This window comes from Chlamydotis macqueenii, chromosome 1 (assembly GCF_036417535.1).
Source record: "Chlamydotis macqueenii isolate bChlMac1 chromosome 1, bChlMac1.mat, whole genome shotgun sequence".
Taxonomy (NCBI): domain Eukaryota; kingdom Metazoa; phylum Chordata; class Aves; order Otidiformes; family Otididae; genus Chlamydotis; species Chlamydotis macqueenii.
In genome coordinates this window covers 17180074-17201379 of record NC_141556.1, presented here as the reverse complement: position 1 = coordinate 17201379, position 21306 = coordinate 17180074, and the positions used below count along the sequence as shown (strand labels likewise).

Here is a 21306-nt window from a genome sequence, read left to right as displayed (position 1 = left end):
AGCACCTCTCCTATGAGGACAGGCTGAGAGAGCTGGGGTTGTTCAGCCCGGAGAAGACAAGGCTCCAGGGAGACCTTACAGTGGCCTTCCATTACCTACAGGAGGCCTACAGGAAAGCTGGAGAAGGACTTTTGACAAGGGCATGTAGTGATAGGACAAGGAGTAATGGCTTTAAACTGAAGGAGGGTAGATTTAGGTTAGACATAAAGAATAAATTCTTTACTGTGAGGATGGTGAGGCTCTGGAACAGGTTGCCCAGAGAAGCTGTGGATGCCCCATCCCTGGAAGCGTTCAAGGCCAGGTTGGATGCAGCTCTGAGTAACCTGATCTAGTGGAAGGTGTCCCTGCCCATGGCAGGGGGCTTGAAACTAGAAGATCTTTAAGGTCCCTTCCAACCCAAACCATTCTATGATTCTGTGATTATTCAGTAGGTTGACCACTGAAAGAGTAAATATTAACGTTCCTAGGCATTTTTCATGTGCTTTAAGTACAAGAAGCCATTATGTAAAAATATCTGCTCAGTTATAGTTTAAAAATAAAAAGATCATTTTGTCTAAAAATGGTTTTAAGTGAACCAGGCTCCCAGATTACTTACAGTTACATTAGATTAACCTAAGCAAAAAGCTAAGCTTGCCAACAAGCTCCTATAGAAACTCATTATCTGGCCTCCAGCCAAATGTGCGATCTAAGACAGGCTTTTTATGTCAGCAGCCTGTTCTTGCAACTGGTAACTTTTTTTTTTTTTAGATGAAGATCAATAAATATGGTGACAGTTCAGCAGTTTCAGGCTCACTAGAAAAAAAACTTCTCAGAGACTTTGTATTCCAAGTGGCTTGGGTTAAATTTAGATAAGTTCGAGGAAGCTTTTGTAAAACACAAGACCTGAATCTGACCTAGAATTAGCTTTATTGCAAAATACAGTAACTGAATATCAAAAACATTTGCTTAGCCATCATCGCTATTCATCCCCTCACCCTCTCCCAACCACCCATCCACATCCTGGTCTCAGCAGGTTCAGCTCTAAGTTCCAGGCTGCTTCCAGTAACTCCCATACCAGCAACACCAAAACCAACATGCAGATTCGCACACGCAGAACTCGTAGCGTGACTGCAGACCCGCATCTCCTTCTGCCTGCAAACTAACCACAAACAAATATTATGAAAATATAATAAAAATACAGCTATTTTAACCCCATGCATTTTAAATAGTCTCATTTCCCAACACTGTCACACATGTGACAATAATTGTCCTCACTACCATACAACAAGCAAGCTATAAATAAGAATTAACATGGGTATCATGCTTGCAAATTATTAGCTTGAGCAAAATAAAATCAAATCCATCCTCCCCAATACAGTTATTTCTGCAAACATACAGATATTTCTACAAACATCCTACCGTTAACGTAAGCAACGGGAGATCTTTCCCACGTTCAGCACTGTAACAGAAAGTGCTGCAGAGCACAGTAAGGCAGACGCTGACTCTGCAAGACTGATTTAGGTCCAATTTCGTTGCACCTCAGCCAGGTCTAAAAATACCAGCAGACACCCTGTCATAATATAGTACGGATATCTTACATTAACATGCTTATAAACAAGGCTATTCAGGTATTCATGTTTTTAAGAAGATGGCTTTTATTTCTCATGTTGCAGTAGCAGAGGTCAAATCAGTAAAATTAAACAGTAGCCTGTAAAAATTATCCTGAAGTCCCAAACCATCTAGTAAAAACCAGGCAACAGTTTATGTATACAGGGCTTGATTGGTGAAAAAGGTCTGTATTTTCCACACTGAAAAAAACCAAAACACCAAACTAAAATGATCTTTAAAGGTGTCTGGTTTTTTTTAATTGCCATTAGTATCTAGTTGCTAAAGCAAATCCTTCAAGGCTGAGGTTTTATTCCTTTTACAGAGGGTCAGAGAAGAGAGGACTTTATTTGTACCTAATATGAAAATGGTCAATTAGTCCCCAAATACCTGTCAGATGTTCAGTTTAAGTGGATATATCAAGACCCAAAAGCCCAAACCAACACAGGCACATATTCCAAACCTATTCTAAGTAGAGAAAAAACAAGTTTTCCCCAACTTTCACATAAAAAAATCATAAGGAGATCTAGCACAGCTTTTTCTGCTTACACTTACAGAGAGGCTTCAGTAAGGAGACAATCAGCTGCCGAGGAATGGCAAGAGCCAGCCTAGGTTGGAAGGGTATCAGTTACGGGGCTTGCTCCTATGGACAACCCTCCACTGCTTCATGCCACTGCTTCCCCAATGCTCTGCTCTTGTAGAAACATGGAAGAGGTTGAGATGCACAAGGGAGGAGGGAACTTGGAGAAGGGCAGGACTGAGTGCACCACTGCTGTCTGAAATTTGCCTTAACTCATCCCAAAGTCTCCTACAAGTGCCTTATGAGTTTTGGTTTTCTGTTGTTGTGTCTAGTTTTTACACAAGAATAGGCTGAATCAGAGTATGTGGCCTGGTAGACCAGGCAGAGACAGAACAGATAAATCTTCACATGCGCTTTGCTGGAGAAAGGACTCTGCTTCACAACACAGAGATTCAGTTTTCCTCAGCTGTTAATAAAATGCAAATCAGCTACATGAAGTCAAACTGCAGCACCGCAGTAAGTGTTCATCTGGAGCCTGGGCTGGGGGAACAACAGAAAACCTACTAAGACATCATGGATTAATTTCATCTTAGGTCAAAAAGGCCATACAAGACTATGCCACAGCAAAGTAACCTTCAAAGTGTCTGTGTTCCTTTTGCTAGAAAAGCAGCGTTTCAGAAAGCTGAAGACAATGGAGTTGAAGCAAATCTAGCACACCTCTAGCTCTCATCTTTGCACCCCACCTCCTTCACATTCTCCTTTTAATCTCAAAATGTCTTTCTGCAGAAGTCAGAGGAAAGAGCTCTGATATCCAAGAAAAGCCAGGCTGTGTGTGGATGAACAAATACAGACACGGTGTCAACACCAGGATGTTTTAGTCTTATCATGAGGGAGGGACGTGCCAATTGAGGGAATGGAAAGTATCAGGATTACATTAGGTATTTATTACTTCTTCATTGAAATGCTCCTGCATATTATCCTAAAAGAGTTGACAGAAGAGCGGGAACACAACAAGATACACTCAGGCCATCCACGTACCAACTGATACTGAAAAAAAGCTTGGTGTGTTTTTTTCTGGACATGCCCAACCAAAACTGGAAACCTCAGTGAGTACATCTAAGCCTACAATAGATTCACAGTCCAGCTCTATATACTGCTCTGTGCAAAAAGTCCCCTCTTGCTACATGATTTTTCTTCCCCCCAATTTCTCATTTTAATGGACAGAATCTCAAGCCACTGTCTGAACATTCTGTACTTATTAATATTTAAGAAACTAACCCGAGAAAAATCAGCTGACTGTACTTCAGAGCTCCTTGTCTGCTCAGCTTTTCTATCCACTGTGCACACACTTCTCCCAATTTGCTCTCCAGAAGGCTCAGATCTGTGAAGAAAGCCAAACCTTATCCACAGTCTCCTCTTGAGCAACAGGGAGTGGGTTCTGTATAGATGAAGTTGGCAGCTTTCAAGAAAACTTTACATTAAGCTCAACTCAACAAGACCCTTAAGCACACAGAAAGGACACAAATCTCATTAAATGCAGCCCTTTCATGAACAGCACCCACGTAAGACTTCTATCACCCAGGACCACGCAGTATGTTAAGTTCTCTGTACAGAAGGATGTCATCATTTCTCACTGGAAATTAAGAAACAGCAATACTTTGGGTCAACTAGACTGGCCAAGAGTAGTTTACAAAAACTCCAAAAGTTACAAGCGTTGCGCAAGTGCCCTCAATTTCCAACATCAAGAAACACGCAGAGTTTGACCTTCAGAACTGAGCTCTCCCCACGCTCAACCCGTCACAGGTTCATCCTGAAATTAGTCACCGCCTCAGCATCACAGTCTGGTAAAGCCTTCCTCCCACTACATCACCCTTGGCCCCAGGGTCATAACATGATGTAATGTATATACAGAGCAAACTGCTCTCTGGTTTTGAGTAACATCTACTAAAAGCTCCCAACCCTTTCAGGGTCAGGAGTTCTTAAAACTCTAGGGATAGACTGGGATAGACTAGACTAGATAGGGATAGACTAGGGGGATAGACTTTGTTGGGGCTTTTTGCATGAGAGATGAAGTTATCAGGCTACCTACGGAGTGGAGAAATATTATGCTTAGTAATTCAGGTGGTTTTTTTTCCCTTGAGTTTAAAGGGAGATGAACAAAGAAAATCTCACCAGAATCATCTCCGCATCCCGGACTGCTAGCAGAAGCAACACTCGATTAATACACGCCGGAAACAAGCAGGAAGTCGTGCTTCAGTGTTGCAGGCTTAATTAGATGCAGCTATTAATTAAGCATCAGCTCTTGAAACAATTTAAATTGCCCACTGACTGGGGGGAGGAGGGGAGGGAAAAAAAACAAGTGGAAAGCTGTGTAACATGCACTAGGGTACAACACGGGGACTGGAGACAGAAGTTCAACACAGTGATCTCGCCTGCCAGTGGTGAGGTTGTCACAGCAACCATAATGCAGCTTCATGAATATGCATTAAGTGAAAATCTATTTTTTTCCCCAAAAGAGACCAACATGTCATTCAGCTCACAACATGAAGCTGCCTGGGAGACGAAGCGGGGTTGTACAATAAAAGGGACTTCTCCTCAAAGCCTTCAGCTCGGCTGCTGCAGACAGGAGGGGCTGGGGGAAGAGGGGAGACAGAACATGGAGGCATGGGGCTATAGCGACTCTCTTCCGTACCTGCCTCAGTCAGAGGGTACTTCAGGCACATCTAGCAAACCTTTTAAGGCAGGGGTTCCCAAAATGAGCTACTCAGTCCCTGCAAAGTTTCAGACCTGTGCAAGGCATCAGCCTTAATCCCTCAACCCCCTGGGGACAAGCCAGAGGAGGAGGCACCTCCAGCAACCCTCCACAGAAAGACAAATACCAACAATGAAGGGAGGCCTTGACTTGATCACCACAGGAAAACTATGGGTGGAGAGGCTCCCCAAAAATCATAAATTCCAAACCACAGACATGTATCTATACAGGTCACACATGGGTGTGTCAAGAAAGAAACCAAGGGCAGCGACAACTTCAGTGGAGTAGCTGTGGGAGTTGTACTTCATACTCAATCCCTCACTTAACATCACACTGGAAACATCACAACTCCAAAAACACACCCTTTCTGCAAACATGTCAACACCCTACACACCTCTGTCTCTGGTTGCTGTGTACCCATTCCAACCCCAGACGAGCCCAGCCAAGCTTGAAGCCCACTTGATCACAGGCTGACACCAAAGGGAGCAACCCCGCTCGTTTCTGCCACGGCCTTTATGTCACTTGTCCACTCATGCGGTTTATCAGCTCACTGCTGATACAACTAATTTTTGTGTTTGTTTTCTGGCAAGGTCAGTCTAATTGGAGCAGACAGCTATGCAGCCTCACTCACGGTTGCACAAGCTATTAGAGCTGCCGAGTCTCCTGCACAGAAAACGTCTCTGGTCATGGGCAGAGGGAGAAGGGCTCCTTTCACAGCAGCCACCTGCACTTAAATCAGGTTAAACGACTGCAAACCTTCACCCTAAAGACAGTGTTTATACAGCTGCCATGAGGCACATTTCAGAAATCAGTCCCATGCGAGAGCTTCAGTCTCTCCTCTGAAGGATGGGGGAAGAGCTTGTTACAGCTTGGTGTTGATGAAAGGCTCTTTTCTGCTTCCTCACTCTGAATTTTATCTACGAGTCAGGGTTGCTGAGGGCGAAGATGGGAAGATGACCACCACCAGCTCAGCAAGAGCCTCTACACTCCAGAAGGCTCAGGCAGCTCACGTCTGGTTGGTCTTCAACCAAGTGAGAAGCCAGGGCACAAGGCAAGCACTGCCACAAGCAAGCACCACGACTTCTGCTCATAAAAACAGAGACATGGGAGCAACGGATAGGGGGAAGGACAAGGCATGACTAACATTGGGTAAGATTACGGGATCACTGCATATAGCTCCTCTTCCACTGCTGAAATGGAAGCGTAAGAAGCCTAGCCTGACATAGCACTCAGAATAATGTTGGCCTTTTACCACCTGCTTTAAAATAAACATTTAAAGTCAGAAGTACACATCCTAGCATGGAACATCTTATTCAGACTAATAAGTATATTATGGAAGGTGATCACTGAACTGTTTAGAAAGTGTGAGCCCTGCTGGTACTGAGGAAGAATTTTAATTCTCTCCTTTCAAGTAAAAAAAGTGCAAGTTATTGAGCCCAATGAAGTTGGGCTGAAGCCCAATGAAGCTCATGAAACCTAGATGCTAGTTTTCCGAGGAAGATTCCCAGGATGCAGAGATTTTTGTATATAACACTTTAACTTGCTTCTGCAAGCTTTAACTATTCTACTGCTGATGTGAGAATCCATTAAGGCTCCGAAATATCTGTGTTACAAAAATAAACCACATAAAAAAAACACAGTTAAGTATTTGAGATGTCCGTCATTGATTTCTGCAGTCAGTATACAGCCATTGGAAGGAATAGAGTCTTTTTACCAAATTACAACCACCACTATAACTAAGAACCTTTTATTTCCTTCCTGTAAAGTGGTCCTGAGTTTATAAAGAACATCTGTAATCCCCAAGTCCCACACATTTCCATGTGAGAAGCAGTGCTGCTGCTTATTCTGTTCCTTCCAACTAAAATCTGAAAATGCTCCTGAAGTTGGTGCTACGGGCAGAAGGTATAGGGCACGAAAAATAAAATACTATTTGGATTATGCAAGCTTGTAGTGTTGTAATTGCTCATCACGTCAACTTCTAAATGAAAGGGCATGAAGGATTGTGTGAAAATTTGCATAGATAACATGTAAAAGGATACTGTGTGAAAAAGGCTGCTATGTTCTCACCAAGGAGAGATTTATCCAAATTACACTAAGGAGTAACGGAAAAACAGCAAGTTTCATACAGTAAGTCTGGCTTCAGGCATCAGTTTCATTTCTGGCACTGTGTGTACTACACAGCCACTTGTAAAAGCCATGTAAACTATTCCTTGAAATCTTATCACAGGGTAAAAAACTCAAGGTCAGGTTCCCACCAGACTGACAGAAATGCGAACAGCCGCTCCAGTGGAAAGCAGCATTCTGGAAAACAGCCTCCACACGGCTTGTCCAAAGATGAGAGGGATATTTTTCTCCATGTAGTAGAGTTTGGAAATAGCAGAGGAAGTTGCGTGACATAGGAAAGCACCAACCTTGTCCTCTAGGTATCACAGACCTCTCCTCTATTTCTTCAGAGTGCAACTCTTCACGTAAGTCTGTCTGCACTGTTGGCACATTTGCTATAAACAGGACTGAATCACAGTACCCAAAAGACAGTTTTGATTTCCAAACTGCAATTATTTGTCAAAAGAAGTTAAATAGCCAAGTTATTTAAATATAATGAAATGGCAGGCTTACGGTTGAAAGGCCCTGCTGTTCAAGGTAATCTCCCTTACAGGAAAAGCCTCTATTCCCTCACATTTCAAACTGCATCGTTCCCTCAGTAGGCAGAATATCTGCTCCTTCGCCAATTTTGTCGATACCTCTAACTGCTCTAAGAAGAGGACCAAAGACAGACACTAGTCCAGCCCAGAAAAAGGCTGCCACACATGTTCAGCAGTTGTGACTGGCTGAATAGGCAATTAGTACAAAAGTATAAATGTGAGGCTGAGCAGAGGTTGTGTCATCAGCCACCAGCAGTGACAGATCGGGGACGACAGTGTGGGTCTATGCTGGGAAGTGGAATAACCTCAGAAAGAATGGTGGAGCCTAAAGTCAGAAACTCTGAGAGACATACATGGCAGGGAAAGAAAAGAAAAAGGACATTACTCCAGTTAAGTTTCCCATGCATTCTTGTCTTTTCTCCCAAATTTTATTAGTTTCATTAAACCAAAATAACTCATCACTCAAAACACTCAATGCTGCCACAACTGAACGGGCCAGCAATCGTAACCCGCTCGTCTCCAGACACACGCAGAGCAGCCTGGCTGTCCACCTTCAGCATCTCGGCATACATGGCTGCACGCGTGACTGACGGAGGAACAGGGAAGGAAGATGGAGATACGCAGTCATATTCTGTGAGCAATTTTGAGGTTTGCTTAAAGCATGCACAGGGCGAGGAAAACTTCCTTACAGACTTATGTAACATATCATTTCTGTGTTTTCTTGAAATTATGCAATTTTTTTGTCGAGTTTTCCTCCATCACCCCTTGTCCTTTCACAACAGGCCCTGCTGAAGAGTTTCTCCCCATCTTTCTTATAAGCCCCCTTCTTATAAGTCATCTGCAGTTATGAGGCATTAGGATGTAACAAGCACCATTAAAATGTTATTTTCCTAAAAATATGGCCAAATTAGTAAGAACTGGGCTAGTTTACGGTAATAGCCTCAGCTGGCTCATTTACTTGCAACAGGACAAGGGGTAATGGTTTTGAAATAGAAGAAGGTAGACTCAGACTAGGCATAAGTAAAAATTTTTTTTTACAGTGAGGGTGGTGGAACACTGGAACAGGTTGCCCAGAGAGGTGGTAGATGCCCCATCCTGTAAACATTCAAGGCCAGATTGGAGGCTCTCAGCAACCTGATCTGGTTGGAGATGTCCCTGCTCCTTGCAGGGAGGTTGGACTAGATGACCTTTAAAGGTCCCTTCCAACTCAAACCATTCTATGGGTAAAAAAAAAAAAACAAAAAACAAAACAAACAAACAAAACAAAAAAAAAAACAAAACCAAAAACACAGAGTTAACAATTACATTTTTGAAGCTGCTTGAAACAACTGGAACAAGATACCTTAGAGCAAGTCTTTAAGCAAACCAGGGCACATCAACACACCCAGCTCTTTCCCCTACTGAGCATCACCAAAGTATAGTTACGTGCTAAGAGAAATTTCTTCCAGGAGAAGTAAGCTCCTCTCTTGATAGAGCTATATTAGCAAGGCTTCTAGCATGTTTCAACATGAAACATACTGGACACAAGGAAGAGGTCAAAAAAAATCTCTGCCAGTTTGGTTTTTTTGATCCCAAACATGAGGTAACCTATGAATCCAAAGGTGTTTGCACTTAATGGATCAGCAGTTCAGTTCATTAACCAAGCCTGTACAAGCACTCTGATCTACCATACTTTTTGCATGCTCTATTTCAAAACAAAGTATTTTCTCATCCAAAAATGTCACGAATACACCACGAAGCCTGTCAGGTTGCTAAAATAATACAAACCCAATGACAGTAAATAGCAATCTGGCACATCACTGAGACTTCAGACTTGAAATAATTTAAATTAACCCAAAGATAGCAGGATGGAGAGTTTAGTAACAAAGTGAAGAAACCAAAGGAGAAGTAATAAGATTATTTCAGTCATGATTTCCATCAGACCAAGCAACTTAAAAATCAGCTACAGGATGGCATTTACGTCTGCCTCTAAGACTGGGATGAGGTCCAGAATTACACTACTTGAGCTGACAGGTTTATTTATGCCACGATGACACTTCAGTTCGCAATGGTAAAGGTCCAAAGCTCAAAGTACTTTAAGAAAAAGAGCCATACACTCAGTATATCTTTCTGAGCAGTTATGGTTGGGGTGGGGAAGGAAGGGGCAGGAAGCATTATTCCTTGCACGCACCCACCTGTGATAATTCAGCCGTGCCCATTTCAAAGTTTCTTAAGTTCACAAAGGAGATTTCTGCAGAGATCCCACCTTTCTTTGTTCAGCCACTCCTAAGAAAGGGTCTGTTTTTCAAAGTCAAAGCCAGAGAGAAGCCAGTGGTGCCTCATGGCAAAACTAAAAGGTCACGTCACCAGCTGAAACCCAGAGACCACTCACAGACCTCCCAAAAACTCCCTAAAAAATTTGGGGGAAGCAGCAGAAATGAAAGCAGAGAGCAACACTCCTGACACTTCTGTCAGTCTCTTAACCAGGACTTCTTCCAGCTCTTATTCCCAAATACTTCATTAATATTCACATATTTAAATCTTGGAATTCTATAAACTAAACTATGGATTTTGCTTTTCAAGAAGGATCCTAAAATTTAAATCACCAATCAGGCTCAAATTCTGGTTTGGGGATATCAAACCTTTTGTTTACACTACAAAAAAATGTTTTAACAGATACAATCTCTCAAAGTCATGGAAACTTGGAATTCCAAGACTTTTTGCATTAATAGTAGAAGCATGCTGAAGACTGCAGGATGTGATCGATCCACCAGCTAGCACTGGACTCCCACGAGCCTCTGATTCGCTTATATAATTACGACAGCGTTAAAAACCAAATCTAAATAAATAAAAAACTTCTCAACATTATATCATGTTGTTCTTGAATATTTTAGGGATTCCAAGAGGCTCCCATCTGTGCCCAAAAGGAAACTACAGAGCATAAGATTTGCTACAGGGGTGGGGACGGCGAAGAGAAAAAGAAAGATGACATCTCCGGATTTCTTTGTTGAAGGCATCTGGGGCCTTCATCCAGCTGCAGGATCTAGGCAGGGTGGCTGAACTTGAGCAGGGACTTGGATGGCTGTAAATGGGACTCTGTTCTAAGCAAATGAAAGCACAGAAAAGAGATGAGAAGAAACAGGGACAGGCTATCTTTAGGGTGAAAAGAAAAGCTGTAGATATGCAATAAAGGGATAGTTCATACCCTACCGATACTCCTGCCAAACCCTTCTATTTATTGGATAATATAAATCCTCAGAAACTAAACAGCAGTTTTATTCAAGGACCGTTCTGGGTTTTATTGCGGCACTCAACTCTGATGCCCCACAGCATACCAGAGGCACCAGGCCTCCAAGAGCTGTACTGCAACAAGCAGAACAGAAAACACGTCTGCTACAACCTCTCCTTAAGAAGAAGTAGCCACACAACCCACAAGACATGAAAGCAAGTTTTTCCGAACTAGAAGACTGTTTTCTAGTAAGTGGAAAGGTTTACAGGTGCCCAGGAATCACGACAAACAGTAAGATGGGAAAGCTGGGTCCGATCTGTGCATAACCAGTCCTAAGACCTTTGACTAAGAGTTCACACACGCACAGAAAAAAAAGTCTTTGGATTTGGTATATCAGTTAACGTGGCTACAGAAGAGGTCAGACCACTTCACACTGGCGTTCCTACACGAGGGTGCGCATAAGAGCGCATGGGGGACAGAAGAAGCTGTCTCCCTTCAGGAATGACAGCACTACTGAACCTCACACAACTGAATGCCTTTAAATAAAGGTGATTTCTTTAGCTGACTGGCTACCAGGAGAGCTTTCCTCTCCGCCGTGCCAGGCAGAGCACTTTGCTCTCCCCCATGCCCCACTGACAATACGCACATTACTAGTTATCACTACATTTTGCAAAAAAACTTTTACTTTAAGAGTTGAATCTACTGGTTAATCTTTATTTAAAAAAAAAAAAGAAGATATTTCAAATTATTATCATCTTGTAAGAAAGAAAATCTGCACACTTGTGGCTAATCTACTTCAAGAGTTGGTGTTTCGCATTTCCTCCATGGTTCAGAAACACCAGCAATGCATCTGCTTCCTAAACGCAGTTTCTCATCTCCTATTTCCGATAACAAACAATCTGTGGTCAGACAGCCATCTTCAAGGTCCAACCCCTTCTTAGCATTTCCAGTAAGTATATCTGTCTTTACCTACTTTTCTTCTGACTTCTACTAGAATGCAATATTAACTTTATAGCAACGAAATCTCTGAATTAAAAAAAGCTTTAGAAAATGCCAGTTTATGGAACTACCAACACTTGGTTCAGCTGGAGCTTTTGAAAAGGGAGAAGAAAGTAAAAAAAGCAAGTCACCTCCTTCAAAGCAAACAGACACTCTTTTTTTGTGTCAGTCCATTTAGTGTTTCCAAAACTCATCTAACACAATTGCTCAACAAGTTAAATATGCACATGAATTTTTTTGTGTGGTGAGTGAGGTCTGCAGTACTTTCATATTTGCTCTCAGATATTATGATAAGCTTTCAGCCAGCTGAGAAGAAAGCCACCTTCAGGGTAAAATAAACAGATGTAGTTTGCTTCAGACAATAAGGAATACAAACTGCATGGAAAGACTTTCTATTATTTAACAAGGACAATAAATTGTCACCAACAGTAGACTAATGAGTCACAGACAACAGCTTAATACTTAAAGCTTATTTCTAAAGAAAAAAATATTTATGCAATTTCAAAGTATTAACAACAAAATGGAAAATGAGTTTTGAATAGATTCCATAGTCTCCAACCAGGATAGCTGTATGCATCCAAGTGAAATCCGAGGCAGACACCGTGAACAGCCAGGCTCGCATTCCATCAGGAAAACTGGACTGAAAATGCTGGGGATTGTTTCTCATTCAAAAAGCATAGGCTGTCCCTGCTCTGCTTTAACAGAGGACTGCCAAGGGCCAGAGAGCTTCACCAGGCAAATTCAAACTGCTACAGAAAAGTGAGCTCCACACTGCTCCTGTAAAACATTCTAAGAAATGGTATTTGTGCCTCACTTGTTTTCAATGTGTGTTGTAGGGGAATAAGTGATCCAGCGCTAGAGGAAATCGTTGCTGGCAGAGCCCTCAAACTGGGGAAAGGTTGCTACTGGACGAAACAGGAAAGAAGCAGAGGTAGCTTTAGAAAAAGTGTATTTGCTGTAAAAATGTTTCCTAATACAGTTTGCTGGGGAAGCCAGGACTTTGGCTGGTTATTCCCATAATGGAAAGCAAAAATAAGAGTTGTTGCATTTGCATGCATTCATCAGTCCCATAAGCAATTTTGCTGGGGAGGGAAGGCAAAATCCCTCAAAATAGGCCCAAATCCTTTCATAAACATCAAAAGCTTTGTATTCAGAATGTTTATCTGAAACAAAATAGGGCTGGCTCCAGATAATCTGGAAGAGACCACAGTCCTAATTTCTGTAGTGTTTTGCAAACTCTTGACGTTACTTTTAATTACTGCAAGTTTCCAGGAAGCTCTTGCAGCTGAATAAAATCTTGGGAGCACAGCACCCTGTAGCAGCTGGCAGTTCTCTTAAAGGATCAGAGTGCCCAGCCAGACGCTCCACGGCTTGTTGGGAAGGACATTCCTCATTGCACAATCCCAGGTGACCCCACAGAGCTGCTGCAACGGTGCAGGGGTTTACACAAAAGCAGCACCACATTTTCATACCACTCAGTGTCTGAGATCACCTTTTGTATCTTTTGGGTTGCCCGGTAGATTAGCCTTTAAGAGGAGTGTGAAGATCTTGGATAAAAGCACTGCAGAAGTGCAAAGAATTATGAAGTTAATCAAACTAGAATAAAGCCTAGACATGGTATAATGCTTTGAAAAGTTAGACTACATCAATAAAACAGTTATACAGACTGCACTTATTCCTACTCCTTCCGACAACAGGATCCTTGCCAGCTGATGTAAGACTCAGTAGCCTACTGAGCTGGTTTTTACTATTATCTCATGATCAGTCCAAAGTCACCCTAATATTAGTCACACAAGGACGTTTTGGATGTTTTACTGCTCTCAGGTCCCATGCTTCACAGCTATCTTTACCCCACACAAACAGGATGGCAGCTGCTGAGAATCGAACCTCTCAGCTACGTGCAGCAAGAGAGAGCAGCCAGGATCTTCAAGGATGGTACATGCAGGCAACTCCCTCGGCATTACTCTTACAAGGGAAAAGGTGAGGAAGAGGGATGATAAAGAAAGCCCCAAACCCAAAAGTGAGCTCAGAGACAGGATCCTAGGATCTTACAGCTTGACTTTGAATCAGGTAGCCAAAGTGTCTGGGGAAGCAGCTTGTGCCCAAAGCACACAACTATACAGCTCCCTCGACTCAGATCTGGAGTAAATTACAGTGCTCAGACACCCACATCAATCCTAACGGGATTAGGATTCAGGAGGGACCCTGAAGCTGCACAGCTACAGATATCAGCTGCTCTACCAAAAGCAAGAGGAAAAAAGTTACCCTTGGTCAGGCTCGTAACACAGCATCAAGGACTACTCATGGCCTTTAAGCTACATTTTACGAGCTCCTTCTCCAGAGGCGTTGCATTTCCCCACACGGCTGTGACGCAGCTTAAATACTGCTGACGATTATAAATCCACACGCCTCTGTGTAGTCCTGCTACATTTCCCCAGGAATTACAACATGCTGTTAACCTTGAAAAGTGCAGCAAGTTGTTTTGAAATGCAGTTACTGTGCACACCTGGGAACACAGAGATGAGATCCAGAGAGAGGGCAGGAAAAACATGCAAACCATTTCCTGAATGGAGAAGGAACGTGGAGCCTCAGGTAGTAAAATCCACGGCAACGGGCTGGAGGGCTTTTTTCCTGATGGTAGTTCTAGAGCTAAAATTCTGAAGTTCTCTTTTACATATGGATTCCTAATTTGAAGAAGGCACTTTTTAATATTTAAGCTAATGATAAACTTCAAGTTATGAAATAAACTCTGCTTTGAGCATCTAAAGATGCTTGTGCATCCTTCATTGAAAAACCTAGTACTAATTTTCAGCCTCTGAGAACTGACTGGTTTCCCAACCAGTGAATTTGAAGTGTTCTGTACGTAACTCGATACCCAAAATGAACACTGAAGGAACAAGTGGCTTTTACAACACAGTAAAAAATGCCAAGCCTCAGTAATGCCAGATATTAATACAAACTGCTGACAGTTCTATCAAGAGCTCCAATAAGACAGTTTTAGCGGCTGGAAACTAATTGCACTCAGTCACTAATTGCATACATCAGGCCAGCATGGAGTGCATGGGTTTGTTCTCTTTAATTAAGATAAGTATAGACCTCTCATGTTGTGCAGTTACTTTCAGGGGAGTAACTACGGAAATTTAAAATGTGTCTATTAACCACTCTATTTGGACATAGAGAAAGCAAGCAACTGCTAACTGTTTTTTCCACATAATTTTGACATGTTGAAGAACCTTAAAAAAAATATATTAAGTAACTACACACACCTAGATATACAGGAGGGCACACTCAATGGTCAAGAAATTAGAGTGTCCCCTCCCACAGAGTCTGATGAGAACCCCAAGGATAAAGTGGTATTTTGTGCTTTATGCCTTTTTCTTGTTCTCATCTCTCCTTCCTGTCTGTCCATGAGCAGTGTTACCGGCATTACACTAACAGTTTTGTCCTGCACCTGAAGTGCTGACCTAAAAATAAAAACCTTGTTTACAAATTCTATATTTAACATCAACTACAGAGTTACCCATGTAAGCGTACAAAACAGCTGTGGTAGAATAAGGAAGCATTCAGACTTCACTCAACGTAGTTTATCAGAGAGATGCTCACCTTCAGGCATGTCATGAGGGAAACGCAGTACTGCAGAAAGTGCCCACAAACCAGGCAGGTCAGCCCTGACGGATACAAAGCAGCATGGGATGGCTGCTGCAGAACCAAACCAGCCCACAGCAAGGATGTGCCCTTACAAACGTAAGTAAGCATTCAGTCAAAACTGAGACAAGCTCTGTTTCAGACAGCAGTCCGTACGCATGCACCCCAAGAAATACACATACGCCAGTGACTCAGCATCTAATGATTACGCTTATTAGGCATGTGCAGGCAGCAAACCTAGTCATAAATCCCTTAATCACAGGTCAAAACAGTTGTCAAAGCCTGCACTGATAGGATCAGGAAAATTGGGCTGAAGCGTTCAGGGTTTTTCAACCAGAAACATCACTCTTGCGGAAAAGCAAAGGTACTCATAGAAGCTGCATCAGTGACTTAGAGCACCAGAGTGACCCCAAGGACCTGCATCCTAAAAAACTGCACGCTCAAAATTTACTATAGAAGTTTCTTATTTTTACAGCATGCTGGGAAATGTGAGGCCACAACTGGAGTACTGCATCCAGTTCTGGGCTCCCAGTATAAGAGAAAAGTGCACATGCTGGAGAGAGCCCAGCAAAGGGCCACAGAGATGACGAAGGGACCTACAAGGAAAGGCTGAGGGACCTGGGACTGTTCAGGCTGAAGAAGAGAAGGTTCAGGGGGATCTCATCAATGTATAGAAATATGTGAAGGGAGGATGCAAGGAAGATGGAGCTGGGCTCTTCTCAGCAGTGCCCAGTGACAGCACCAGAGGCAATGGGCACACACTGAAACACAGGAGGTTCCCTCTGAACACCAGGAAACACTTTCTCACCATAAGGGTGACCGAGCACTGGCACAGGCTGCCCAGGGAGTTTGTGGAGTCTCCATCGCTGGAGATATTCAAAAGCCACCTGGACATGTTCCTGGGCAACTGGCTCTAGGTGGCCCTGCTTGAGCAGAGGGTTGGACCAGATGACCTCCTGAGGTCCTTGCCAACCTCAACCATTCAGTGAAATAAAAAAAAATAGTTCACTTCAGCCACTGATGAGACACCTAAAACAAGACTTACACTGAGTTTCATGCATTCTTGTTAACATGTATATCTAGAACAGGCAATGTGGTCTTCACAGACCATCACAAAGAACTTGCTGTGTTAACTCAGGATTTATAAGAGGCTGCAACTAAATGGAATTTCAGGTTCCACTGAGATGCAGACATAGCTTTTAAATTAAAAGAGGCAATTTTAAGTATCCTCAAAGCATGTTTAGAAAATACTGCCAACATTTTTTTTTTCCTTATTAACACAGGCAAGTATTAAATGCATATGGTGACCCAAGATACAAACAGAAAGGATTTTTCAAATGCAACTGAACACATTGGCAATCTTTATCTTCCACTATCTTCAATCATTTAAGCACCTCTGAAGATCTGGTCTTGTAAATCAGGGGATTAAATCTACTGCTACCAGAGTGTGCACCAGGAGAAAGAACTGCGTGTTAAGGATAGGAGGAGAAAAACAGCAGGAGCACTCCTAATGACAAATACGGTATTTTTGGGTTGCATCCAGTAACTCATCTTCAGTTCAGTCAAGGCAAGAAGATTTACTGTGCAAAAGAAACTGTACTATTAAGGTGCAGAAAAACATCCAGAGCTTACTCTCTGTGAAGACTGCAGAGCCTGTTAATATTCATGAAGTCTGAAGTGGCTTCAAAGACTCTTTATTTCATTTTCTTATGTCATAACAAAAAGCAGCACTAACTCATAAAATTTTAAGGTGAGCTCACCACTAAACTATAATTGTTTTAATAAATCCTGACCTCCTAGGAAAAGGCCTAACTACTTTGTTGTGTGTGTTTGTGTATTTGTGTTCCCCGTGTCAATGACAATGACCACAAGATGAAAAGAGAAAACTTGCATTTGTTCAGAAATTTGAAAGATCAAAACACAAACCATGGAAGTGCCCAACATTATGACCCAAAAGCTACATTTGACGGCTGTATTTCTGTGCACAGACTGTTTCATGGATTAACGTGCCACTGTGCAAGGCCAGGGCACTGGGCAGAGAGAGAATCTCTTTTGGAAGACCCTGATTAAAAACTTAGTGTCAAAAGCTTTCCCTCTGATCAAACTCTGTGTCCTAAAAATAACACATTAGAAGAAGCCGTCTCCCCTCCTAGCGTGGATACTGCCATGCAGATAATATCTAGCTGAGAAAAATCTATGTAGGAAAGAAAAGGAAAGTGTTACAGGATAAAGCTAGAAAATTGTGTACTTTATTTAGGCCTGACACAGTCAGGTTTGGACAAGAGAGCCCCCAGTTTGGAACGGCATATTTTTCTGCATGTAATACTAGGCCCTAGCCAGCTAGGGCTTTGGGGACCTCAAAGTTAGAGAATATCACTGCTAAGCCCGATCAGTACTAGGGGTAAGAAGGAGGAAGAGACCGGGACAAGTCATTGAATAGCTGCACAGCTTTAATCCAAAAAATTCAGCACGGTACACATTTCCCTTGACTCAAGCATTCTTGAGTACCATTTATTTTCCAGACCTATAAGAAACAAAACATCAGGAAACGTGATTGATTGCTCCTTAAATAAAAAGATATTTACCATAAAACTGTTAATGGGACCCTATGTTACACAAAACAGTCTGGTATCTTCAAGAATCTCTACGGATTTGGTGGTGACCGAGTCAAAAAATAAAGCATGACTTTTCAGCAGACAAAATGAGATGAAATGGGGTCTTTTTCAATTTTCCATTAGATCCGTCACCGCTTTGGGGGTTAAACAGTCAATGCTCCTCCTTAGCTTTGAAGTCTCTGTATTAAGGAGTGAGTACTCAAGTATTAGAACAAGGATGAAGACACAACACATATATGTAGTATCCCATGTATGTACATCATAGCTATCCACAATGTTCCATACCCCAGAAGTATATCTGACCTTTAAAAGGAGCACTAATCACTTCTCAGGCACTGCAGAAGTTCCCTTATCAAAACAAAACATTAAAGTTGGCGTTTTTTTCTCAAACAATATTGAATCTCTTTGGCATCCAATATTACCCCAGCCAATGGGGATGAGGAGGCTTCAGGGAGACCTTATAGCGGTCTTCCAGTACCTCAAGGGGGCCTACAGGAAGGATGGGGAGAGACTCTTCAGTAGGGCCTGTTGTGACAGGATTAGAAGTAATGGTTTCAAAACAGAGGGAGGTAGATTTAGATTGGATATTAGGAAAAATTTTTTTACAATGAGAGTGGTAGAACACTGGAACAGGTTGCCCAGAGAGATGGTGGAAGCCCCATCCCTGGAAATGTTCAAGGCCAGGTTGCATGAGGCTCTGAACAACCCGATCTGGTTGGAGATGTCCCTGCTTCTTGCAGGGGGGTTGGACTAGTTGACCTTTGAAGGTCCCTTCCAACCCTAACCATTCTATGATTCATTCTTATAATGAACTTCACTTCCTACAAGCTTTGAGTATCACATGCCAGGAGGAGAAGGGAACAGCTTATGCATTGGCTACCTGCTGTAAAATCGCCAGGAATTAGTTTCCATCCAGGAAGACAGCAGGGCTGCGCGTCAGCCCCCTGATTTTTTCTGCTCAGTTGGGATCTCCCCTTTGCCAATGTCTCTGAAAGCAAGTCTCACGGAAGAGCAGAGCCAGGACAGGCTTTTCCCAGCTGCTGCCCTTAATTCCTCCATCCCCCACAGGCGCTGACGTCAGGTCACCAGGCCACAGCGATGCTGGCAAGGAGGGCCAGGAGGAGGTCAAAGCCTGGGTGATGCCTTCACTCAGAGCAGAAGCTGTACCATGCCAAGGAGCAGCACTGGTACGTTCAAGCAGCAGCTGTCTGCCCGCGCACTGCCTGACAGTCAGCCCCTGACCCAGGACATGCTGAGCAGACTAGGTCTCACAATTGCCACAGCTAAAAGAGAAAAAAAACAAATCTGTCAGTCTGACACCTTAGCTCTGGCTAGCCTACCGGCCAAAACCATCCCCAAGGGCTTACCTGCAGAGCTGGAAACACGACATGGCTCATCTTCAACTCAGTCTAGCATCGCAACCCAAAACCACCTTTATTATGGCAGAGGGATGAGCCAAACATACTTGTGGCCACCATATGAAAAACAGTGAAGCATAACTCAGGCTTTCAAGGATTTTTGCACAATTTGGTAGCATAACACCATCAATTAATTTTATATTTTATCAGTTTCACAGCTAGGAGCTTAAATATCAACTTTAGAAGAACAGAGACTAGGACTAAAAAAAGCCCTCCCTTTGTGAATAACTAGATATAGCATTTGATAACTAGATATGGCATTAAAAAAAGGTTCAAGACAGCTCACACCTAATTCTGAGGAATGAAACTACTTATAACATGTTAAAAACTAAGGCAGGATACTGTCAGACAACACAGAGCACAGGCACCTGGGATCCCTACTTTATTCAATATTTCCCCTCTCCACCCACATTTCAGTCACCACTGGAAATGCCATGTCAGAGAATTTGTCCATCGTTCACTCCACATTCACACAAGCTTATCGGTACCACCACATCTGCTCAATCTGAAACTCTGCAGCTGCAGTAATAAAGCACGACATGAAAACATGACGAAAAGCTGTCATTTTCTCCTGTTTGCCCCAGATGTGTGCTTAAGCCCAGCAACAACCCACAGAAGCACACAGGAGGCTCACAACATACGTGCACACCTACGGGACCTTTTCTGAAGGAATCCGGGTTGACAGCTTGGACCGCACACCAGCCGTTTACCCAGTGCCACGGCTCTGCCATCCTCTCAATCTCCCTGAAAGAAAGCTCTGCAGCATTTCTCCGCTCCTGTTCCTCCAACGCTCCCGGGCCTCATCACTCCACACCAAGATGTGCCCAGACACTGTATGCTTTGAGGGATGGGCACGTTGCGGGCTACTATTTGATACGAACATGTGGCCAGCCCCCAGTTCAGCCAGCTCAGCTAAAGCTCAAGAAGCAAACCTCACAACACAAACGACGTTAGCAGGTCTGGTTTCCAAACCGGATGCCGCCCAGATGCCACCCTGGCCGGGGGGCGGGAGGAGGTAACGGAGGGGTACGAGGCAGCTCGGGCTGCTCCCCCCTCGCCAAGGGAGATCCCTGACAAGCAGCCGTCGGAAATAACCGCTGTCATCCACGGCAGCCGGGGGACGACGAGGAGCAGGTCTGGCAGGGACGGCGCGCCCGCAGCCACAACGCGGTCCCCACGACAACAACAACAACTCGGGAGACCGGCTGGGACGGGCACACACAGGCGTGCCCTTCACCAGGCTTGCCCCCGGGATTCGCTCCAGCCCCCGTTTCAGCCGGACGGCGGCGGCGATGCGCGCCCGTCCCCACCGCCCAGGGGTCCCGGGGGAAGGGAGGGGGCAGCCGGTCACCCCCAGCCCCCACGGGCACGGTGTCCTGATTCCCGCAAACGGATGAAGAAGGCCCATAAAAACCGAGCCACCCGCCGAGCTCCCTGCCGACTCACCCCTTCCCCCCCCCCAACCCCCGCAGACCCCGGTCCGCCCTCAGCCGGGGGGCTCCCGGCCCGGCGGGAGGCACCGCGCCCCGCACGCAGCACTGGTCCTCGCCGGGTCCCCGCCGCCTCGGCCCGGGGAGGCTGGCGCCGGGCTGAGGGCGGAAAGGCTCGGACTGAAAAATAATTTTAAAAAGAAATTTAAAAATAAAAATTATTATCCACCCCCCCACGCCCCCCAGCTCCAGAGGCGGCCCGGCGGGGCACTCACCCTGCTCGTAAATCGGAGCAAACTCTCATTCACGCTCCCCGCGGTGCCCAGGCCGCCGGAGCCAGACGACGCCCCGAGAGCCGCCGGTCGCTGGGCCGGGCCAGGCCGGGCGCCGCCGGGGCCGGTCGCGCCCGCTGAGCCCCGGACAAAGCGCGGCGCCCTGCCCGCTACGGGCGAGGACGGCAGCAGGTGCTCGTTCGCCGCCGCCGCCGAGGCCG

General features: G+C 44.2%; 1 protein-coding gene across 2 annotated transcripts in view; it reads right to left on the bottom strand.

Annotated features, from left to right (window-relative positions):
- The window catches only part of GRAMD4 (GRAM domain containing 4), an 83762-nt gene extending 62468 nt beyond the window's left edge, over window positions 1-21294 (bottom strand). For both annotated transcript variants that reach the window (XM_086746854.1, XM_086746863.1), the window contains exon 1: window positions 21089-21294. In XM_086746854.1, coding sequence (XP_086602980.1) covers window positions 21089-21117 — 29 coding nt within the window. In that variant the 5' untranslated portion in view covers window positions 21118-21294. The remainder of the gene's footprint in view (window positions 1-21088) is intronic.
- Between the last annotated feature and the right edge of the window lie 12 nt (window positions 21295-21306).